Raw genomic sequence first — 25,224 nt, 5'->3', positions numbered from 1 at the left:
CATTGCTGACGTTTCTATCTGTTGCATTTTCAGAGAGATTGGCACGATAAAATTGTAAAATTTTGGTTTGAATATTTTCTGTGCTATAGTGATAAGCTTACAGTGTAACCTATTTACGTACGGTAAAAGAGGTAAATAACACTATTAAACTTAATACTTTCAGCTTGATCCTATTTGTTCAAGTCGATGACACGTGGCGAATTTACAACGCTTCTCGATGTAATCGGAGACATAATAGTGAAGACAAATTTCGGTCGGAATATTTTATTTTCATTTATAGTGAAACTGCATGTAATTTTAGAGAACGTAAATACAAGACTGTTCATGTCACGTGATGCAGTGGCTGGTCAAATGTATATATTTATGAACGCGGTTGTCGTTTTTCAGACTGAGCAGAGATCATCTGATTTGTAACGTTTGTACTGTTCTCACACGTGGAAACCATGCAGCTGTCAAGCGTGACGATTTTTGCTGCAACCATTTGTTGTGCGCTTTACGTCAACTGTACAGAAGAAACACCTGAGGCTAAGCGTGAAACCATGGTAAGCATTCACCTGTCCCTCGAATTGTAAAATGCACATTTGCGTTCCGAATTTGTGCGTCCGTACAAGATGAATATTTCCATTTTCCCAGCTTTTCGAGTTTTTGTCAAATGTTTCACTTCAAAATTGTATTTTGACCATTCGTTCAATGTATGTATGTATGTATGTATGTATGTATGTATGTATGTATGTATGTATGTATGTATGTATGTATGTATGTATGTATGTATGTATGTATGTATGTATGTATGTGTATGTGTCTGTATGCATGTTTGCATGTATCAATCTAATTATCTATCCATCATCTATCCTGTATGTATGTATGTGTTTGTATTTATCTATCTATCTATCTATCTATCTATCTATCTATCTATCTATCTATCCATCCATCCATCCATCCATCTCTCTATCTATCTATCTATCTATCTATCTATCTATCTATCTATCTATCTATCTAAATATCTAAATATCTAAATATATATCTATATTGAAGTCTCAGTGACCTCTGTTCTTGTCAATGTTTTTCGTCTTTTAAGCCCAAGGATGGAGAAGACTTACCCTTGTTGAATCGCCACATGCAAAAACGACATTATGGTAAGTACAGAAACATGCTTCGTCGATCCAATTGAACATTTATATAATTCGCAATCACAGAATTATCTGCTTGGGGAAATTAGTCTGTTCTCGATGCTCTGATGAACAGGCCTCTGTCTTTGGATATTTGCATAAGTGTGTAATATTTAAGAAGCAAAATACACTGGCCAGCATTTCTAAGCACCCTGAAAAATATTCGATCAAAAATATTAAAGCTTGACGAACAAACAAAGACTGCAATGGCCATATACTGCTCAACAAACGGCAAACTTTGATGAAAAGAAAAGCGACATTACACTGAGTAGCAACTGTAAACGACTGAATTTTAATGTCATTATCCCTTTTGTAAAGAGGGCAAAACCGTAATATTATCTGGTAATGGTATTCTTTCAATCCAAACAAGCTTTGCATTGCATTGCTGTTAAGGAAGCGAGTGCTACACACGCGAGGATGGTTCAGGGTCAGACATTTGGACTCTCAAATTTATACAATTCTCTTCTTATCTGCCACTTGTAGAGTTCATGTCAAAGCTCTTGGAGTGAGAAAATTTAATCGCATTTTCAATATTTTTTCGAAAATCGAAATTAGATTCTTCCCCATTGAGTGAACACAGGTATGGCGGCAATATTGCATCCCAAATATTGGTAAATTTCAGGTAATTTGCTTCTCTTGTTCCAAACTTTGCACGGTGAGCCCACATTTTTTTATTCCTGATTTGGAAAGTTCCCAAGGAGGAAAGTTCGAGGAAAGTTCGAGTCTTTCACTTAAAACGGCCAAAGATGACATGTTGTCTTGTGTAAAAAATTTCTTACAGGGAGAAGCACATCTGGCGTGGTTTACACTCGCTGGGGTCACAATTCTTGTCCTGGAGGTAGAACATTGGTTTATACAGGTATGCGACATTTCATACTGGAAATAATGCGGGTTTTGTTTTTTTTTTCAATTCGGGAAGTAAACGTGTTAAAAGATCAAAGCTTTTGTTCTGAAACTATGTAATCGACTCCGGTAATTTTAAAGGTCGACTCCACACATGTAATAGCTCCGGATCCGCTGTAATGGAGCCGTCACTCTGAAAGTCGACCCCTATGACAGTTATATTATCCTATACATCGTTTTACAGAAACTTAATATTCACTTTATAGCACTTATGAATACTTGGCATAATCTACATGATGTTGCATTTTAATAATTCATAACCACAGACCATACTTACTTTCTTCAATAGGACAAATGACACTAAAGATGAACTCGTGTTACGTGTTGCTATCTTTATTTCATCCGTATTGCAGAAGCCTAAATTGAAATATTGTTTTACGAATAACTTTCCCTTTTATAAGCTATGATCTGATAAGTTTCTTTACTAAACTGTTTGCTTCTCCGGACCGGAGGCGTAATTTAGCCTTCACATCAAACTGATACTGTGAAAATCTTCACACTATTGCATGAATACTTGGGAAGGTTTATATGCTGCTATTCCATTACCCGCCTCTTATCAATAAAATGATATCAAATGTTTTTCCAGGTTCAATGGCGGGATCCTACCACTCCCATGAAGGCGGGGGAAGCAACTATTTGTGTTTGCCTGAGGTTCCCCAGTATGATAACAGTGTTTACGCTGGCAAACAATTATATCGCGGATACGTCTATCACGTTGAGTATCGTGCAATTAATGGGCCACTGAATTCCAAACGTAATCACGACCTCCCTTGCGCTGTTTGTCTTCAAGAGCAACGCAACAATTATATCATGTACCCTGCTCGTCAAGATTGCCCCAGTGGTTGGACCAGAGAGTACTACGGTTATCTAATGTCATCAAAATATAACCAGGCGACATCTGAGTATGTTTGCGTCGATGTGTCCGGTGGAATCTTAACTGGTACGTCATCTGCTGTCAACGGTGCCTTCATCTACCCGGTCGAAAGTAGGTGCAGTCGCGGCAGTGGTTTGCCCTGCGCCCCCTACGTTGATGGCTATGAGTTAACTTGCGCTGTTTGTTCTAAATAGATCACTGCGTTTTTTTCTCAATTAGGGTCCTAGAAATGTATAATATGTATTGTTTGGGATGAGTTGGCAAAGAATTGCCAATGGATGTTAAAATAAAGAAAAGCAAAATTTCGAAGTGTTCTTTTGTAATTTCTTCGTCTCTTAAAACATCGGTAACAGTCAGGAATTTGACATCGAACAGACCTCACGGTCTTCTTATCAGCTGTACGAACCTGAGTCTCCATAAGATAATGGTCATCAAATTGATCATAAAGACAACATTAACACTTGACTATCATGTTATAGACTGTAGTTAGTAGACGTCTACAGAGTAAACGACCCACAGTATTTTCATGATGCGTGTTGACTGTGCAGTTAACTAGCCGTCACAGTTCGAAACTTTCAAATCCCCGGACCAATGCTCGAGACCGGGGTTCGAGTACAAATCAATCAGTCTGTCCTCGCCGCTGTCATACAGATTTCATTCGAACTTGGCACAGAGACAATATGCCTTTGGTCTAATAATAATAGGTCTACTAATTATTCTGAAAAACTTGTGTGTCACATTGTGCAGCGTTTACCTCGTGTACAGTTTTTGTTATTCTTCGTTTATATTTTGTTGTTGTTTGATTGTCTGTTCGTTCTGTGCCTTTCCTCCAGTTATTGCGCACAGACCTGAGTGGGGGGAATATCTTCTGCTAGGCTTTCTATGGCTGGTGTTCTTTGTCTCCCTAAATGCCTGTAGATAAGACTGATCGAGAATTATGTAACGCCACGGTCCCTCGTGGTAACGGGAATCAATCGTGCAACAGTCATTTGCCATTCTGCCTACTGGCAAACATCCTTTCCTGCAAGCTGTTCCTCACATTTTGCAAGGTGTCCAGGCATACTAACAATCACGAGTCCAACAATCATCTCAGTGCGAACTTTTGCACAAATTCTCTGATCGAATCCTTGGTGTTGTAAGAAATTGTTGCCAGTTTGAGACTATTTTATGTTTTGAGGTAATACTCTCGTTCAATTGAGGATATCCGTGATAAAAACTATGAAGCTGGTTCACTGTATTGTGTTTATTCAATTCTTGACAACAGAGCCCTAAGGATGCCACTTACCACCAATACTTACAATGAGAACAATTAGATATTTCAAAATGAACAACAAAGCTGTTGTTCTAGCCTTGCTCTTCATCGTGTAGACCGACCGCGTCCTCTCTCTCTCTCTCTCTCTCTCTCTCTCTCTCTCTCTCTCTCTCTCTCTCTCTCTCTCTCTCTCTGAGAAATGACATATTTCTTGAGTATTTGAACTTCAAACGATCAGATAATGTCTCGGGATTCAACACTATACGGTCTGCTGTAACATCAGCTTTCTGTTGTCAAAAGTTCATGGTGTTGGACAACAAAATTGCATCGACAGAATATTTAACTTTTAGGTCACAGTACAGGGCTCGAAATTAACTTTTTTCCCGGGTAGTCCCATTGGGCTACCATTTTCTGAAGTTGGTAGCCCAGTGACAATGTCTGGTAGCCCATGCATGAATGAAGAATTTTTTTGGTAAAGATATCTAGGCAATAAAAGATTTATTTTTATGATTCTATCCAGGAAGTGAATTTTCTAGTCATTTGACATCAATACTCGCAGATCATAGCTTTAGGAGAACTGTACAGCATGTGTAGTGGACAACGGTGTGACCTATTCATTCGTACGCAGAGCTTATATGCAAATTTTGATGTTCGCCATGACAACTACTTTTCACTCAACACATGTAAACATAACATGGCTAAAATACATTGGCTATGAATTTCAGGATGACAACTTGGTACAGTCATGTTCTGAATACTTTCGTGGCAATTGGCTATATTTCTCCACCATACCGTAGTACACCATCATAGGATGATCTCGTACACGTCGGAAAGCGTAATTTATGGATGGCCCGACAGCCTTTTCTTTGCAGTTTGAATAGTTTTGTGTTTAATTGTGATTTATACATTGTGATTAAATAACTATGAAAATAAATTTTCTTTGGCCATCATTTCTCGAGCCTGCCATCAAAGTATATCAGTTAACATAATGACATTTTATTGAAAGTCTGTCTTAACAAATTCGACTGCATGTCGCTTTTTAATTTTCATAACAAGTCATAGTTGGCCTTTCTTGTCAGCTGGGTTGACTGTATTAGCGTCGGTCATCTCACAGCGATCAACATCATGTCGCTCACTAAGTAATTTCCTTTCCCAGGCTTTGGTAGTCCGTGTGGGCTACCATTTCATGGGTTTTGGTAGCCCCAGAGAAAAATTGGTAGTCTGTGGACGTGGGACTACCGCTAATTTCGAGCCCTGCAGTACTTCAGCCTTCATCACACCATAAATATGTTTGTGGGGTAATTAAGTTACGATGATAATGCTTCCGGGGTGGGGTTGGAGTTAAACTGACTTCGAAACAGAAATGAGTGATTCCGTTCAATGTAAAAAAACACAAGTAGGTTTATTATAATTCCAATCCAACAACAATAACTAGTTACACCAGAGTAGCACGGCCTTGTCCAGCCATGCCATGAAGCATCAGCAATCTATAGAGCTCCAAACTAGAAACACAGCAAGTTCCTATCCTACCCCGTGACGCGTGACGTCGACCATGAACGCTAGAGAAAACATCAGGAAAAGTAGCAAAGTAATTTCAGCGGGAAAAATATCAAAGTCTGATTGGATAAAGAAAACGTCTGTGATTGGCTGAGAGTTTCTACCTCAGGATCCTAGTGTCTGTAATGAATAAATTTTGAATTACGTTCTAAACTTCTCCAAAATGTTCTCATCATCAGCGATGGTCACACTTTAACGAAGTTCGACAGAGTTTCACATAGCTGACTCAGTTCCTCGTCCCTCAAATGATGATAGGCTGTTGACTGTCGTGACAATGAAACGTGGGAAAGTTATATGGACAGACAGCCGAAAAATGGCTCACCTGTGCGGTGGTATGGTCGTTTAATTTGCATTTACGTATACTCGCTTTGATCTTGAGCTTCGAGGTGATGCATCGATAATACTGAGACCCAGGGCACAGGCAGCAAGGATACTACAAAGGTCAACAACAATAATATATAGCTGACAAGAAATATTGCTGATGCTCGTCACGTGACATAAGTGATCGTTATGGGCTATGATTCTAGTATTCACAGCATACAAAAGTGTCCTTAGCTTCAAATTCATAAATTGAGCTTTACATACAACAACCAGGCACTCCAAATCCTCTGAATTGATCTGTATACATTATCTGCAACGTCGGGCAGGGCACAATCTTAAATAGTTGCTCCATCTGCCGACGGCTATATTGTTCGCGCGAGACGGCAACGAAGCGCACTATACCTTCCGGAAATGAAGTCACAGCAACAAACATACTCTCACGTGACTCGTCAGAACTAAGTGGTGGGCGAGGAAAAAGCAACTGGAAGCTATACATATTTTTACCCTGAGAACATATTGCTATTGTTAACTTCTTGAAATCCATGTCGATTCACCATTATGCTCTTTGTATCGTGTTATCTCAGCCATAGATTAAATAGGTTTTGTCTGTCGATAAGAAAACGAGTCAAGGGGAGTGATCAGAATTGTGTCCACGAAAAAAAAAACGCGAGTATAGTATGTTACTTTCTACTACGGTCGAACCTCGGTAGTACACGTATGTAATATAATTGCAAAACTGTTCGAAAGAATGGACATATGTTAATTAGTGTGGATGTTTCTACACTACACTATGATGCGATAACCTTCCATCCTCTCGGGACATCAAATACTCAGGGATCGAGTGACGAGGAGATCGACCTAGAAATTACATGCTTGGATTTTGGTGCTGACAGTCAGAGCTTGAATCGCATCCGGGTCACATATTCACGCATTTTCATGATCATATTTCACCGCACAGCGGTTTGCCTACACTGATCAACTGCACCACCCTGTTGATGAACGCTGTAACTGAGAATGCGTGTTTCTCTGCTTGTTTACTGAACTTATTTCCCATTACTCATTAATATTTTATGGTATTTGTTGACCGTGGAGTGAAACTGCCAAATGGAAAATCGTATAATTCCAGTGTTTAAATAAAAGTCACCATTTGTTCGCTGTTAATAGCGCTTGGTCGGTTCATTTCTCGGATGGTTTCTAATTACCAGTAATTTATTCTGGGCCATTACTCCTACTTATGGAAACTCTAAATCATGTTGAACGACAAGCGGGTGGTGAATGGGTACCAGATGATTGCTTTGCTTTCATCATGTAGTTGGCCAAGGCAGATCATGAAGTTGTCAAATACTTTTAAAATTTAAGGAACAACATTGGGTTTGAAGTGTTTCAATATAGAGTTAAATGGAGTTTAAATTGATTATGTACGTAATTGTAAAATCCAGTAACATCAAATTCGGTGAACTCATGGTCTTTCACATCTAAAGATACATTTCATCGAGGTGCGCAGTAAAATATAGTAACCAAGCACCCCTTTCTCTCCCTATCCTCACCTTGTAAACTTTGCGATAAAAGGGGGTCTTAAAAGTTACTGATATTTGAAATGTAATGGCCGCTATCGCCCTTTACTAACTGCATGGGCAGAGAAAAATTAAATTTTTAATTTTCGCGAGGACGTTTCTCCGAAAACGTCCACCGTACCAGACTTGCAAAGTAACTCCACACAAGTAGAAGCCCAGAAAAACATTTAAAATATTTGAGTGTCCACAAAAACTCTGCTACGGCACATAATTCTACCCTAGGTGATCGACAATATCACTTTATGCGATAGGGGTCGTAGACAATTTGCGCAACTCATTGTGTTCGACCTAGATCCTCGTCTCATTGTCAAAACTTTGGAAGCGCGAAAACCAGCCGAATAAATTTTAATTTCTTTCACAATACATGATAAGAAATGGGCTATTCAAAGTGAATATGAACTGCTGACAGGTTTTCGAACAACAAACATTGCAAAACAAAAGCTGATTATCATTGAGAATAGCGCATATCCACGATCGTCATGGCGTGGCGACCGTGGCGTATGGATACTGTTTATCTTGCTTGTATTTCAGTTTTCAACAGCTCCTTACTCATGTGATGAAAACTCAACGTCATGAAAGAGAGTAGTTGAAGTTGTCCAGTGTGTTTCGAACAGTGTGATCTACGTCATATATAAATCATCTTCTTTCCTTCGTGCATCTTAAATGTTCTAGAAAACAGTGAAACACGAAGCACGGCGCCTGAAGATAAATTTCACATATCAAATCATCTAGAAGATTTAGTGCTACTAAAATCTAATGAGATTTTTTTTATCAGATTTGCAAAAGTCTATCGTATCTATATACTTTACGTTTTATTTTATTGTGCGAATAGTGTGAAGTTTAAAATATAATTTTTTTTTCTATCGACTAGTAACAACTAAGTACGAAGTCTGTGCCCCGTCACATTAATCAATGCTGTAAGGTTAGTCGTGTAAAGTTTGTGAAATATCCAATAAGTACTGAACATAGCATGCCTTGTGAAGACAAAAAATATGTTCTGGTTGATTTGGTTCTCATCAAAATTACCCTGTGGTTTTCAACACCAAAACGCTTTGCCGCAGTACATTGTTGCAAGGACACATTGGCAGGGCAACGTCTCAGTTAAAGTTACGGTTGATATATTTAAATCATGCCAATTCTTCCCAAGTTATGTTCGAATATTAAAGTATATTACAAAGGGCGGTGGGGTGGGGGTGGGTCAGTGGCATTTTCCATGCATGAACTGTCCAGCACACGCATTCCCGAAGGATACGTTATTTTAAAGTTACATTCTTATATTGTGTGTGTATATGTGTGTGCGTCAAAATATATGAAAATTTTCAGTGAAATTCCAAAATCAGATTTCTTGTACACATAATATGCACCTTTAACCATCATATTCTAATCAAGTACAATTATGTTAATTATCCAACAACTGTATATGCACAAGTATCGCAAGTTTTTCATTGGAAAAAATTATTCGCAATTCTATCATTGACACCCATGTATAGTGGAAGTACATTTTTTGTAAAATTCTAAAATCAAATTCACAAAACTAGCTGAAATTAATTACACTTATCTCAATTATCAAATGTCTATACATGCATAGATGTTGCTAGTTCTGTATTAAAAAAGTATGACATAGTTTTCTCATAGACTACCATATATAGTGGATCAACATTATGACCAGCTGATTATCAATTACATCCATATATCAAAATTTTGCTCACAAACGCTTTCGCAAAAATATTGCGATCCACCAGTAATTTCTGTCCGATCCCTTTGAGGGGTAATTTCAAAATTATAGCATGTCAGAAAGAAAAAATTTAAACATTAACACCTTGTGAGTTGTAAGGGGCCGTTTGAAAAAATCTGATAATATTTTTTTGATTTTATCGCCCGCCCCCAAGGTATTTGTGTATGCAGCTTTACTCAAGCTTTGGGGGTCATGAAATTTTTGTCATCAATTTCAATTTTTTTGAGGTATGGGTAGGGGGTACACTTATTTTGACTGATGCGCGGGAAGAATTTGCTGGCTTAACCCCGGCCATAATAACTGAACGCCCCTAAGATACCACTTCCATTTATTAAAGCCTCTACGCGATAATTAGTTTATTGAGGCTACACATTTTTATGTACGGTGGCTAAATGAGGCCACAGGTGTATTTTTTTATTTCATACCTGTAATTTTTATTTCATACCTGTAATATTTTTCGTACCTGTAATTTTTTTCATACCTTTTATTTATTTTATGCCTGTAATTTCTTTTCATACGTGTAATTGTTTTCATACCTGTGATTTTTTTCATACTTGTAATTTTTTTTCATACCTGTAATTTTATTTTCATACCTGTAATTCTTATTTCATGCCTGTAATTTTTTTTCATGCCTATAATTTTTATCTCGTGCCTGTAATTTTTTTTTATGCATCTAATTCTTTTTCATACATGTAATTTATTTTCATGCCTGTTATTATTTTCATGCCTGTTATTTTTGTTTATGCCTGTAATTTTTTTTTCATACCTGTAATTTTATTTCATGCCTGAAATTTTTTTTCATACTGTAATTCTTCTTTCATGCCAGTAATTTTTATGCCTGTCATTTTTATTTCATACCTCTAATTTTTTTCATGCTTGTAATTTTTGTTTAATGACTACGGTGGCTTAATGAGGCCACAGGTGTAATTTTTTTATTTCATACCTGTAATATTTTTTTCATACCTGTAATTTTTTTTTCACATCTGTAATTTTTATTTCATGCTTGTAATTTTTTTTATACCTGTAATTTTTATTTCATGCCTGTATTTTTTTTAGTTTTGTGACCAGTAGGTTTAAAGGTCACAAAACTAAAAAAAATTACGGGCATGAAAAAAAATTACAGGTATGATGTTCGAAATTCAAAACATGCCTGTAATTTATTTTTTTCACTTTTATAACCTTTGAACCCACTGATAGAGCCTTCATCCTTGGTGAAAAGCTGACCTTTGGCCCAAAATTTAGCATTCTTGAATCCAACAAATATATCTGTCTACATGCACTACCCAAACACACTCGGAATCGACTCACTTTACGTCTGCAACTGAAAAGTTGCTGAAAAAGGGGTGATGACGACAGCTCATGATATAGATCTTGTGGCAGCCATCGACTATGTAGCACGGTGCAGAAAACAAGCGCATAGCTGGTGTTCTTTTGTTTGCAAGGCTGGTTTTCACCTAAGTGCTAATGGGTTGAATGAGATTAACAATGGCGGCTGATATGAACGCTTCCCTCGCATAGAGAGAGAATAGTCGGCTTTGCGTAAGTTTACAAGTGCGGCTGAGCACTTCGATCGTGTACCTAGGCGAGGTGGTTGTGCTCGAAAACGAAGATTAATGCAAGATTTGGATTCAAGATTGGCGTATTTCCGAGGCACTACCAGCGGTTTTGTCTATGGCAGTCAGTGGGGCTATTGTGGGAGGCCGTATAACGCTGGTAACACACAGCCCTGCCACGCAAAGCTAGCGTTGTCAGTGTGGAGCGAATAAAACGTCGATTCTGAGGGTGACTGAGAAGAGCATGTAAATAGGGATATTTGTTGGGTTCAACAATGCCATATTTGAGGCAAAAGTAGGCTTTTAACCCAGGCTGACAGCAAACTGTACCGGTAGGTTTAAAGGTCACAAAACTAAAAAAAAAAATTACAGGCATGAAAAAAAATTACCAGAAAACAAAATTACAGGCACGAAATAAAAATTACGGGTATGAAAAAAATTACAAGCATGAAATAAAAATTACAGGCATGAAATAAATATTACAGGTATAAAAAAATTACAGGCATGAAAGAAAAATTACAGGTATAAAAAAAATTACAGGCATGAAACAAAAATTACAGGCTTGAAAAAAAAATTACAGGCATGAAATGAAAAAAATTACAGGCGTGAAAAAAAATTACAGGTATGAAATAAATATTACAGGTATGAAAAAAAATTACAGGCATTAAAAGAAAAATTACAGGCATGAAACAAATTACAGGTTTGAAATAAAAAAATTACAGGTATGAAATAAAAAATTACACCTGTGGTCTCATTAAACCACCATACATGCCTGTAGTTTTTATCATGCCTGTTAATTTTTTTCATACCTGTAATTTTTTCTTCTTCATGCCTGTAATTTTTTTATGCCTGTAATTTTTATTTCATGCCTGTGTTTTTTTATACCTGTAATTTTTCTTTCACACCAGTAATTTTTCTTTCATACCTGTAAGTTTTATTTCATGCCTGTAATTCATTTTTATACCTGTAATTTTTTCTTCATGCCTGTAATATTTTTACATACCTGTAAGTTTTATTTCATGCCTGTCTTTTTTTTCATACCTGTAATTTTTATTTCATGCTTGTAATTTTTTTCGTGTCTGTAATTTGTTTTCAAACCTGTAATTTTTATTTCATGCCTGTAATTTTTTTTCATGCCTGTTTTTTTTTAGTTTAGTGATCTTTGAACTTACTGAGAGCCTCAGTCATCCATGGTGAAAAGCTGACCTTTCACCCAAAGTTTAGCATTCTTGAATCCAACAAGCTTCTCTATCTACATGCACTACTCAAACGCACTCGGAATCAACTCGCTTCATGCCTGCAATGGAGAAGTTGCTGAAAAAGGGGTGATGACGACCTCTCATGAGATAGATCTTGTGACTGCCATCCATTATGTAGCACAGTGCGGAAAGCACGCGTTCTCAGCGTGAAGTGAATAAAACGTCGATTCTGAGGGCAACTGAGTAGAGCATGTAAATAGGGATATTTGTTGGGTTCAACAATGCCATATTTGAGGCAAAAGTAGGCTTTTGACCACAGCTGACAGCAAACAGTGCCAGTAGGTTTAGCTGTGGAAACACAGCTATCTGTGGCGGGGTAACGTGCGTCTATTAGGGTCATTAAAAGGTCATGCCGACCACGGACAGCTGCAGGCTGCCCCGTAGCGAAAACGGCTTAATTATGAAGACCGAACTTGGGTAGGGACTTTGAACGGCAAAATAAACCAAAGTTAGCGTAATTCAATAAAATGACCTACACCTGCCTGAACTCTGATTATTGCTTATTCTTTATAACTTTTGTTAACAAAATCTCTGGTTCGTTTACATATTTCAGCTGATTTTCCAAGGGCTACTCAAGATTTTCACTCTGACCGGCCCTCTCTCTATTCATGTTCGAACACATGACATTCTTATCAGCATATCAATGGAAGTCAAAGTCCGCTGCCAAAGTGAAAATCTTGAGTAGCCCTGGGAAAATCAGGCATGAAAAAAACTTACAGGCATAACAAAATTACAGGTACGAAAGAAAAATTACAGGCATGAAATAAAATTACAGGTATGGAAAAAAGTTACAGCCATAAAATAAAAATTACAGGTATGAAAAAAAAATCACAGGCATGAAAAAAACAGTACAGGTATAGGATAAAACTTACAGGCATAAAAAAATAACAGGTATGAAAAAAATTACAGGCATGAAATAAACATTTCAGGCACAAAAAAAAATAACAGGTATGAAATAAAAATTACAGGGATGAAATAAAAAAATTACACCTGTGGCCTCATTAAGCCACCGTATTTATAAGATCACCGCTATAGTATCAGGCAAACTTTTGTGTCCCATGCAGAGAGTGTGTCTGGGGAAATTGAAATAAATAAGACTTGTATATGGACCAGTGCATGGTAATGCTACATTGTATCTCAATCTTGAACACAGGGTGCCAATCGTAAACCTTCATTTACAACCCCAGAGAGATCTAGTTTTGCCTTTGTACAAACATAATTTCTGACTGCATCAAGTGGGCTAAATCAACATTAAAGTGGCCACGGGTATAGCATATCGCTAAAACAAACTGTCACACATTTGCATTTACATTGTGCCCTTACCTAATTTGAGCGAAAATGGTGCAGACATACACGAGTGATGGCTTTTACTATATAAAGTGAAACAGGAAGAACGAGAATTTACACCTCGTCTTTCCTTAATGTACGAGAGAAATAGGCAATTGTTCCCCATGGGCACTATTGTTCTACCACAGGCGCCCATTATTGTAGTAAAATTGGCTTGGATTCAGGTAAACCGCAGAAACCGAAATCGAATTAGTTCTAATTATTCCTAGATACATTTCCTTCAATACAGCTAGAGTGATTTTACCCTTTATTTATTTATATATATTAATCCAATAGCCAGAGGGACAGATAGAAGTTCCATGGCTTCTGTGAGTGAACATTGGAGCTAAAATGAAAGCTGCTAATTAAGCCATAGAACACTCATGCGTAAAACATCGGCGCGCAAACATTCCGGGGACACTTTAAACAGCCTTCGCCTTCGGGATCATTATGATTAAAGAGTGAAACAGACACCATGTCGCGTATTTGTACATTTATCATGACAAGAGATGATGTGTGGAAAAGTGTACATTTATCATCCCCGTCAACTGTCGCTTGATCGCATTCGCGTTCTTCAGCATTTCCATTGGACAATACGTCTCATGTGACCAATTATTAAGCGTTTAATAGTTTACCAAACAAGTGTAGCAGACAGGAATAAAAGGACTCAATATTGGCAAAGAGTAGGACGCATTCCAAACGTGTTCGACGAAATAAGAAAAACGCCATGCAGCTACACTGGAGTGTTCTTTGCGTCATATTGTTGTGCGTTGCCCTCGGTCAAGGCGAAGACACGGCTGGCAATGACAACGATGCTATGGTAAGTACTTAAAAATCGATTTCTAAAACAAAAGAGCCCCGTTCGCTCTAACTTTTATTGTATTTACCAGTGCTTTGTTCTGTTTGTGAAATGCATTTTCTTGACCCACTCTCAAAATAAGAACCAAACGCTTTGTGTCAAACCTCTCAAACAGTGAGTGAGGGTGTGTGTGTGTGTGTGTGCAATTTTTTATATCACTGTTGACAATTCAAAGATTGCTCATTGTATAATAAGCGTTGTGTTTCCAAGGTTAATACCTTGTATTTCACCGTATTAAAGATAACAAGAGGCTGTATTTGTTTTACAATGAAAACATTGAAAATATTATCATAAGACAAAACTGATAATACCCCTTTGAATTTTGCAAAGCAACAACGCCAGCAATATTATCTCCACATGGGAAGTAACATGAAGAGATTATTTGGGGTCTTCTCAGTCAACCCATTTTTGCTTCGAAGTTTTAAATTTTGCACATATTCAATGGAATCGATAAGTGTTACGTGCAGAGAAAACGAACAAAAGGGTGAACTCAGCAGTTAACGTTTAAACAAAATTTATTACGAAAATAAAACTAATTGCTAAGTTAGGGATAGAATACAAGCTTTAAAGTGTACAGACTACTTATCTCAGCTGGGACGGCAAAGCTCCAGTCTCAGAGTTGTAACAGTCAGTCGGATGAATGAACAGTCCTTTGGCTTGCAGGCTTGAAGCTGCACAAAGTCCACAGTATAAATCCAGCGTTGACAGTGAAGGTCTTGAAAAGTCTTGAGAATGACTACTGCTGGAGTTTAGTAACACACAAGAGACACGATCCCAAAAGTCTGACTGGAAGCTGTGCACCTCCCTTTTATAAGGGCATATAAGAACAATCTAGAACTCTTATTGACATGCTAATTACTGTTCTAAAATTAGCTCTCTTACACAACTAATTAACTTTCCAGAACATTCCAAACATGACTAATTGAATTCAAGGTTGTGAGGTCATTAAGGGCAGTGACCTTGAGAATGTTCTAGACTAATTGAACTCAGGTCATGATGAGTGTGGGGGAAATGACCTACATAACACACCCCGTCTTCAAAAAAAAGAAAATTTTTCAAAGAAAAATCTTTCTTTTGCAAATGTAATCTTGAAAAAGATTTAAGTACTCAATTTTTTTTTTTTTTTTTTTACTCTAAAGTAAAACTTCTTGAAAGTGAACAACGATAAACTCTAAATACGAGAGAGACAGTCTGCAATTAAATTGTCTCTGCCTTTGATATGTCTAATGTCAAGATTAAACTCCTGTAACATTAAACTCCATCTTAGCAATCTCTGATTTTTGCCTTTAAATTTCTGCAGAAAAACAAGAGGGTTGTGATCAATATAAACCACTATTGGCTGATTTGAAGAAGTAACATAAACTTCAAAATGCTGTAAAGCTAATATCAAAGATAAACACTCTTTTTCAATTGTAGAGTAGTTTCTCTGGGATTGTTAAATTTGCGTGAAAAATAGCAAACAGGATGATCTATACCATGACTATCCTCTTGCAATAAAACAGCACCAGCAGCCGTATCACTAGCATCTACAGCTAATTTGAATGGCAAAGTGAAATCTGGTGCAGACAACACTGGGGCACTTTGCAGTATGGCTTTAAGTGTATCAAATGCCTGTTGGCATTGCTCTGACCAAACAAACTGTACTTTCTTTTTAAGTAAGTTAGTCAAAGGCTCAGTAATTGTGGAAAAATTTGGACAGAATTTTCTGTAGTAACCAGCCATACCGAGAAAGCGCATCAGTTGTCGTTTGCAGTTTGGTATGGGAAAACTTGAAATGGCACTGATTTTAATTTGGCATCAACAGGTTTTACCTCACCCTGTCCTACAGTATGTCCGAGGTAAGTTACCCTAGCCCAACCAAACTCAGATTTGGCAAGGTTGACAGTCAACATTGCTTTGCTCAGTCTCTCAAAGAACTTCCGTATGAGCTTGATGTGTTCCTCCCAGGTGTCACTATACAGGACGACGTCGTCAACGTAAGCTGCACATCCGTCTAGCCCGGATATGACGTCGTTGATCATCCGTTGGAACGTTGCCGGAGAGTTCTTCATTCCGAATGGCATCACCTTGTACTGGAACAATCCGTCTGGTGTAACAAAGGCGGATACTTCACGAGCACGATCCGTCAGAGGGACTTGCCAAAATCCCTTCAGTAGGTCAAATTTCGTCACATACTTGGCTTTTCCCACTCGGTCGATGCAGTCATCAATCCTCGGGATTGGGAAAGTGTCTGTCTTTGTTAAAGTGTTGACCTTCCTAAAGTCCGTGCACATACGATAACTGTGATCTGATTTGGGAACAAGTATGCACGGCGAACTCCAGTTACTTTTACTGGGTTCAATAAAGTCATTGTCCAGCAGGTATTTGACTTCTTCCTGGAGATATTTCGCTTTTGTTGGATTCAGTCTGTATGGATGTTGTTTTAACAGGCTTACTGTCCCCAACATCAACGTCGTGATAGATGACGTTTGTCCTCGTTGGAACATCTTGAAACAGGTGTTTATATTCGTGGAGCAGTTCTTTCACCTGTTGTTGTTGTTCTGGCTGGAGGTGTGCCAACTTTGTAGACTCCAGCTTCTCCAGGATTTCTGAGTTCTGAAGCTTGACCGAGCCCAGCTTTGAGTTTAGAGTATTTTCACTCAAGTCAGTTTCAGTATCACTATCTTCATAATGGCCAGAACTGACGGTACTGACAGGCTGAGTTATAGTAGGATTATCCCTATCCAAATATGGCTTAAGCATATTTATGTGACATAGCTGTTTTTGTTTTCGCCTGTCAGGTGTTATTATGATGTAATTTAAATCACTCAATTTCTTATCAATTAGATGGGAAGTAACATGAAGAGATTATTTGGGGTCTTCTCAGTCAACCCATTTTTGCTTCGAAGTTTTAAATTTTGCACATATTCAATGGAATCGATAAGTAAGTAAGTAAGAAAGTGAATTGATCTACTCTCCATTTTTATTCCAGTCAAGCGAAGATGATTCACAGGGATTATTCACCGTTAATCGTTACGAACCTGATCCGAAAGACGGTAGGTAACCTGTGACTTGCAAAAATCGTTAATTCATGCAAACCTTGCGCATACCGTCTTCAACACTGTTTTGAAAGTTTACTTGCATCATGCTAAACTACCACTGTGACCTGACCTACATATATGAATTGTCGTTCGAAGAACTACAAATTTCACAAAAGGGTACCCGTCTCGAAATTGAAAGACTTAAACTTTATTTGTTTTCATCAAACTTTCCTCAATGGAGTTTTCAACCATTCTTTCAATGCAAACTTAGCTGTTGAAACAAATCACCCGATCTTTACCGAAATGGCCGTCATTCCTGACAGGTGTTAATCCTATAGAGGAATGATTTTTAAAAAACTAAGACGGTGAAATCTTTACTTAGCCTACTCCAAGAGTGTCAACATGGGCCCGCACAAGCGATAGACCAGAAAAGAATTGTAGATATTTGAAATGCCGCGTATCCGTCCCGGAGATGCATTCTATACCTTAAGGTAGTATGCGCCTCGAAAGTGAAAGAGTTCAATTTTTGCTCAAACTTTCATCAAGAATATTTCAAACATTCTCTTTCACAATCAAGAATAAAACCCTGGGTCACCGTGCAAGAGTTTGGTACGAGAGAAACAAATTACCTTAGATTTACCGATATTTGAAATTAAAAATGACCGCCATCTCCGTTAACTCTGTGTGGGAAAATAAAATTTTAAATTTTCGAAAAACTAAGACGGTGAAAGTTTTCTGAAACCAAGAGCTTTAAATTAAATCCCACAAGTTGTAGATCATTAAAGAATTGATAAAGTTTGAGAGTCCGAATATCTATCCCCGAGGTGCATTTTTACTTAAAGGAGCACACGCCTCTTGCAGAAACGCTCCGGTCGAGGAGGACATTCTACACAGTTAGTTAGTTACAACCATTTGCAGTAATAGAGCGCGAAGCCACTGCAGTGAACTGCAATAAAACTGCTTGTACTAATTAGTTTCAGCTGTAGCCGTGGCCACTTTGGTGTTGAACAAGGCTACTTGATAAAGACCGAAAAGTTTGCTGATACAAAGGCAAAACTAGCTCTGTCTGAGGCTCGAGTTGTAAATGAGAGTTTACGATTGGCACCCTGTGTTCAAGATTAAGATACAATGTAACATAACCATGCACTGGTCCATGTACAAATTTTTTTTATTTCAACTTCCCTAGAAAAACTGTCTGCATGGGACATACAATGTTGTCGACTTTGCCAGCTGGCTACGGCTGAAACTAATTAGTGTGAGCAGTTTTATTGCAGTTCACTGCAGTGGCTTCGCGCTCTATTACTGAAAAGGGTAGTAGTTAGTTAGTTAGTTAGTTAGTTTATTATAGTGACATGAGGTCAAAACTACATATTCTTTACAACAAACGTAGGAATGTGAATAGGGAAACCTCCCAGCCCAGTGGACTTATATGTCACTTTGAAAACAAAAACAGAGGAAAAAAACGGGTGTACAATACACAATAGCAAAGGTATAAATTATGCTAAGTGAGCTATACAATCTTTCTTTTCTTCGAAGAAATGCTTTTTCAATATACAATGTCCGCGTTTATACTAAATAAAATTTCATTTCTGAAGTCACTGTTACTTTGTCCACTCGCCGACGTTGTGATGAGCAATTCTAAATCCATTGAGCGATGTGTCATATTCCGATCTATCTTCTGCATTACCTTCGTCTTGATGTATATTTACCTTGAAAACTATCCGTATATTCAGACAATCCTCCTGCTAGCCGTTATTCTATACTATTTCCCATTTGGCAGCTCACAAAGTATTGTTTTCGTGTTTATCTCGACCAAACGTTCAATATGGGTCTTGCTAGAACGAAGATACACTTTTTTATACAGCGCATTATCTTTAAGGCGTTGTTTCGCCTATAAGTATGAGTTTCTTTTGGTCAAGATTTTCCAGTGCAAATTTGACAAGACCTGGCGATCCTATCCGACGACTTCGTAGTCGAACGGATTCTACAACCTTTACTTTTGTACAGATATCTTCACCCAGTGCATTTAACAGCGCTTTGACTTTATCATTTACGTTCTCTCCTCTTTCTTCGTTCAAGCCTGCAGCGATAACACTGACTTCAGCCACGTCGACAGAGTTGACAACTCGGTCATTACCCTTGGCCGGTAGAGTGTTCAATTTTTGCTCAAGCTCAATGAGTTAAGAATCAATTCTTCCAATATCAAGCAAAAAGTCATCTCTCAGGCTTTTTATCTTCAAATCAATCATGCTACACAGATCATTTTTCAATTTGTCAATCTTGCTATTGATAGAGCTACGAATACCTTGTTGGCCATCCCTCAACTGACGCAACAAAACCATTACGTGAGAGTCAGCTCCAGTCGCCATGTTCAGCTCACTGTCTGTCTCAGACCCTGTCGAGCCTGGTCTTGGTCTTTTCTCTCTGTTCGACGACATTCTGACCAAACGCCAACCTGAGAAGTTAGTAGATATCTTCACAAACACTTCAGGCAGCAAACTGCTCACCGACTACTGTTCTATGTAAAAAGTAGAACAGTTTTTGACAGACAGATATGCTCACTACTCCGTCCTTTGTGTTAGCACGCCCTCCATAACTAACTGTGGTTACTCAAAGCACTTGTACGCCATGGCAATTTGCATTCATATATAGTACAGATTATAAGGAAACAGACTTTGATATTTTGTCCACATTTTTTTATCGTTCACGTCGTTTAGTTTTGACTTCAACTTACTTCGATATGAAAATAGTTGCATTCATACCAATCCATAACCCGAAAACCCTAGGTCAAACATTGCAAATGGCAGGTAAGCTTATGCCAAAAGACAGATACTTTCTTCAATCACTGTATCCTGCTTTGACAAACAGAATTTCTTTCATCAGTAGGCTTTGCAAACTTTTGTCGTTCGCGAACTTCATTGTGTACCTTTGTTATTTCCGCACCAACACTGTGTTCTGTTCTGGTCACTTTTACATGAAGGTAACGAATGCTACACACGAGACGATGGTTCAGATTATCGAGGTACGGTAGCAAGGACATCGAATGGACGAAATTGTCAAGCATGGACCTCTCAGTCGCCTCATCAACACACCACCACACCAGACGATTATCCCAACGCCGGCCTTGGCGATCATAACTACTGTCGTAACATGGATGGCGCTACACGACCCTGGTGTTACACTATGGATTCATCTGTGCGCTGGGAATATTGTAATGTTGGAACAGCGCAGAAGGCCTGTGAATACGGTAAGAAACTGTAATCTGAAAACTAAGAAACGGGCACATTTTAACTGCAGATACTAGGTGGATTTTTGAGAATCTACGCCTTAGGGCATGAAAAAGAAGTGCTTTCCAAAAGAACAGTCAAGGGAGGCCTCAAATTTTACTCATGCAAGTCAGGTAACACTTTTGTCATACTAATTCTTCCGAAAATGAAGTTTACTTTCTAAGGCATCGTGGATTTTATTATGATTTACTGGTAACTTGCCAACAATGTCTTACTGATTCAGAAGTTACAGCAGGTAGCATTCCAGATACTAAAAAAGTCATTTTACAAGAAAATAATGTTGGACACACAACTTAATTTATTCAAGAACATTACTTCGAAGAAGATAGATTGTGTAAATGCACGTAGCAACCGTCTGTCTGTCGATTTTCTTTTTTCGATATTGTTATACTTTTGCTCATGTATTCCTTTTGTTTCTGTTGCATATAAATACTTGTGTTCCATTTGAGGGCGGGCTAAAACTTCTTCAGTCTGCATATTATAAGCGAGCTCTTAAATGTTTGGAGGATGTCGTGGGTTGGACCACGGATCCGAAGAAGATTTGATCAAATATTTTCTTCCTCAGCCCTGCCGTAGACTATGCTCGTTCCCTAATAGGGGCAAAGTTTGAAAGTACCGCATGTCTAGGCACAAGAGCCTACATGTATGATGTTCCCTACCGGATGTCTGATCAAATATTTATATTCCCTTATCCCCTGCCATAAATTTTCGCCATTGGAGCATTTTCATCATTTTCTTGGATTTTGCTCATGCGAATAAAACAAAATAAACTGTTGAGTTTTGGTTTCGTATGCATTTGTACTTACAAGAGAGGGCAAAATGCTGGTGTATTTGAGCATTGACAAAGTTCGATATTAAAACATTATATCTGGTAATCATACCAGCGAATTGATTGCGCAAATACAGCGATCTGATTGATCGAGAAGGAAAAACAGTCTATATTTACGAAATTTGCACTTTTTGAGCAAAATCCCCCTTTTTGTAACTTTTCGGCAATAATTCCAATACAATATGATATGATATGATATGATATGATATGATATGATATGATATGATATGATATGATATGATATGATAACAATATATCGCTTAAGCAATAGGCATGTAACTTGCTATCACGGATTTACATATGTTGTGAAATGGTTAAAATCTCCCCGTGTATCAATCGCTTGGTAAGGTTATTGATTGTCTATGTCAATCATCAACGTTGATATCCTCTGTTATTCATAGCCATTGTTTCTTTCGTTGTAGACACCAACAGAACTGGAGTGGTGTACACCCGATGGGGTCACAGTTCCTGTCCCGGTGTTACAAAATTGATTTACAAAGGTAAACAATATTTTGTAGCGTCTGATTTCTTTTACCTTTGGAATGCTTTGTCACTTTGTCAATATTATCTTTAGGGCAGTGTCTGTTTGTTTGTAGCGTGTGCTCGTGCAGAGCTGAATATTTTGTCGTGTCACAAGAAAAATATGTGTTCGTGGTGCAAACTTTTACAGATATTTTTTTATATACATGCTTCCTGTCGAAGTTGTGCAAGCGATCATTCGACAATGATTACGGTATCACTTTTTATCTGCAGTAAGCGAAACATCGTGGGTCATCACGTGCTAGGAAGCATGTTGTTGATAACGTTGACTTAAATCTTATCATTATTTGGCATCGAGAATTAAGATTTTATACCTCAATTTCAATTCATAAACAATCTGTACTATCAGAAATTTAAAACTAGTTTGACTATTAAATATCAACTTCAAACGAAATACTTTCTTTGTTTGCATTTCCTCAAGACCGACAAGAGTATCCGAGTATCTATATGTGCAGTTGTATGCCAGGGTCTAACATGAGTTCTCTGCCTTCATATTTAGCTTTAATACACAGTAAAGGAGTGAATCTGTATACCATTTGAAAAACCACTGATTCATTGTCATGACCTTGAGTGACTCTCCAATATGTCTTTATCTCTCTTTAAAGGTATAATGGCGGGTTCCTTCTATAACCAAGCAGGAAATGGTGCTGACTATTTATGTTTACCCGAAGTTGCCAAATACGACGACAATGTGGTTGTTACTGGTCTCCAGACAGACCGTGGCAGAATCTATCCGATTGAATACCGTGGAAGTTCAGGTCCCCTGAGTTCTAAAATATACAACGATGTTCCCTGTGCCGTGTGTCTTCAGGAGTATCGCAACAACTACATCTTGTATCCCGGTCGTGATGACTGTCCCAGTGGCTGGACCAGGGAGTACTACGGTTATCTCATGTCATCACAGTACACACAGGCAACCAGTCGATATGTTTGCGTCGATAAGTCCGGAGGAGCTTTGGCCAGTACGTCAACTGCTGTCAATGGAGGTTTCCTCTACCCAGTTGAAAATATCTGCTCCGCCGGGAGTGGTCTACCCTGTGCCCCTTACGTCAATGGCTACGAGCTGACATGCGCAATATGCTCAAAATAAGTTGATAACTTAGGATTACTAGTCAAACCCTTCTATAACCTGATAGTCGTTATATCTCGTAGTCAAAATCTCAAAAGTCTACAGTTGTGTATCTCGATATTTCTGTGATTGATTTTGTTAGACCCAATAAAATACTTCGGTGAAGCATACCACGTGTTTTTGTTCGTTTATCTGTTATGTGAATGGGTGATAATAACCGAAGGCACGGTCACAACGGGTTTTAAAAAATCTGACCATTGTTACGTATTATTTAGGTATATATCACATACTTTCCCATTAAAAATAATGAAATGTGTACTGTTTATAATATTTCGTGATTTCAAGTGGTTGCACCTTAATATGATAAGTCATGGTACTGAACACATGTAGAACATTCGTTGTTGACTACTCCACACTATTAGAGTTACCATATTGCTAAAGATATAGCGAATCCTGTCGAAATCTTATAGAAGAATGAAACTGGTGGTATTCTTGGATGGTGATTGCAGAGATGAATAAATAGTCAAGAGAGATATTCATACATCTGATTAGATTTTCGTTGATGTTCGGATACTGGTGTAGACCATCAGGACATTAGGACTCGGCTTATGAACACAGACGTGGTTATTGCAGAGTTACACTGACAGGTACAAGGAATGCACTTAAATGGTTTTTGCATTTTAATTAATTCTGTCAGTTAAGGAGGTTACAAAGCAACAAGTTGTAGGCAACTTAAACACTATCCTAGAACCAGGTGCCGCAGGTTTGTGTTTCCCGCGTCCACAATGTTTACCATGCCATGTGAGACTGTTCTGAAGTTTCCCGATGTACTGCTTCAGTGCATACCATTATTGTCACGGCTTTGACATGCCTATGCAAGTTGCGTGAACATAGACCGGAAAAGTTTAAACTATCGATGTTTTAAACATACCTATGTCAAAAAATACTTTGAGCGTTATTGATGTATTGCAAAAAGTATTGTGACAGCATATCAAAATACAGTGTTTTCTCTGTCGCCGATAGACCACTGCGAGGTCTCCGCCAGTCATATATATCATTTCTGTTTAGTTTGCTGTGTCATTTGATAAAAATATCAAACAAATATACGGCACAGTGGTAGGCTTTTAACCGGAGAACGTAGTGCGGTTGATGTATTGTACTTGTAATTAAATCATCGTTTTACAGTTTTCATTTTTACAGCGGAACGTCCTGTCCACCTACGCCTTGACGTCATCAAATTGACGCGTCGTCCCCGTTTAAGTTTACGAACACTATACTTCAACACTTCAAGTTCTTCGACAGCAAGTTCTGAAAGCGGGAGGGAGGGACATCTGCTATTGGCCATTTGCGATACAACCAGATCAAGATTTGTTCGTATGATGATATTCATTAGTAAGTTAAAAGGCAACACGTTTTCAAAGTATCCATGAAGCATGTAGTTGTTAAAATTAGGCTCGATTTTTTATACAAATATGTTTTAGGTAGAAATGGGTAGCAGAAGGTAGCGAAGCACTTAGACGAAATCTTCCTGCTTATCACGTCTACAGAATCATCCTTAATACTTAGTGTACTTAGTGTACTAAACATGTAAAAGAATGCGACAGATTTATAGGTCAGACAGTGTAGAAGCACGCGCTATATTCTTATGCGCGCTCGAAGACAAAGGAGTGTGTTCAGCCCGTAGCGTCAATCTGAAGGCTGCTCAGCTAGGTCAATAGTTTCATCGATTTTTGTCCTCAAGCTAATGTCTTTGACCGATGAAGTACTTATGTTGGAACGTCATTGGATATTTTATAATCAACTACGTTGCAGCATTTTATTGACCTTAATCAAACAGGCTCAATATCGTTGCTCGATCAGACGAGGAATGGCTGTTTTAAGTACGTTGCATGCAGCAAATCCCTTGAGTGAAACGTGTAAACATAGATCATGATGCACGTCACCAAAACCTGTCCGGTAACTTCACGTTAGTAAAGCACATTCAGTTAAGATTTCGTATTTTGTGTACAACCAAGGAAGAGGTATGGTTACGTACAGCAAGTCAATTATTTTCGTTTTAGTTACTGGTTGTCGTCCAAGTGTACACATGCACTTTGT

General features: G+C 38.1%; 3 protein-coding genes across 3 annotated transcripts in view; all 3 read left to right on the top strand.

The window, feature by feature from the left end:
• The window catches only part of LOC139140564 (protein D2-like), a 178,444-nt gene that overhangs the window by 49,204 nt on the left and 104,016 nt on the right, over positions 1–25,224 (top strand). The gene's annotated exons all lie outside the window — the stretch shown is intronic.
• Positions 321–3,255, top strand: LOC139139652 (short-chain collagen C4-like). The gene is made up of 4 exons (XM_070708518.1): positions 321–542; positions 1,079–1,136; positions 1,951–2,028; positions 2,659–3,255. Exons 1-4 carry the CDS (start codon positions 444–446, stop codon positions 3,138–3,140), a joined length of 717 nt encoding a protein of 238 aa, XP_070564619.1. The 5' UTR covers positions 321–443; the 3' UTR covers positions 3,141–3,255.
• LOC139140558 (uncharacterized) lies at positions 14,202–23,297 on the top strand. Its single transcript, XM_070709898.1, has 5 exons — positions 14,202–14,343; positions 17,354–17,417; positions 20,383–20,649; positions 21,941–22,018; positions 22,664–23,297. Exons 1-5 carry the CDS (start codon positions 14,251–14,253, stop codon positions 23,146–23,148), a joined length of 987 nt encoding a protein of 328 aa, XP_070565999.1. The 5' UTR covers positions 14,202–14,250; the 3' UTR covers positions 23,149–23,297.

The sequence above is a fragment of the Ptychodera flava genome, chromosome 9 (genome assembly GCF_041260155.1).
Source record: "Ptychodera flava strain L36383 chromosome 9, AS_Pfla_20210202, whole genome shotgun sequence".
NCBI classification, from domain to species: Eukaryota; Metazoa; Hemichordata; class Enteropneusta; family Ptychoderidae; genus Ptychodera; species Ptychodera flava.
The sequence above is the reverse complement of the archived record's forward strand: the minus strand, read 5'-3'. Positions and strand labels throughout refer to the sequence as shown.

What these genes read in the sequence shown, in the direction of transcription:
- LOC139140558 (XM_070709898.1), top strand. Translation starts at nt 14,251, where the DNA reads ATGCAGCTACACTGGAGTGTTCTTTGCGTCATATTGTTGTGCGTTGCC. An exon ending in CGAACCTGATCCGAAAGACG is followed by an intron (nt 17,418 to 20,382) that starts GTAGGTAACCTG and finishes TTTTACATGAAG; the next exon opens with GTAACGAATGCTACACACGA. An exon ending in TACAAAATTGATTTACAAAG is followed by an intron (nt 22,019 to 22,663) that starts GTAAACAATATT and finishes CTCTCTTTAAAG; the next exon opens with GTATAATGGCGGGTTCCTTC.
- LOC139139652 (XM_070708518.1), top strand. Translation starts at nt 444, where the DNA reads ATGCAGCTGTCAAGCGTGACGATTTTTGCTGCAACCATTTGTTGTGCG. An exon ending in CATGCAAAAACGACATTATG is followed by an intron (nt 1,137 to 1,950) that starts GTAAGTACAGAA and finishes AATTTCTTACAG; the next exon opens with GGAGAAGCACATCTGGCGTG. An exon ending in TAGAACATTGGTTTATACAG is followed by an intron (nt 2,029 to 2,658) that starts GTATGCGACATT and finishes ATGTTTTTCCAG; the next exon opens with GTTCAATGGCGGGATCCTAC.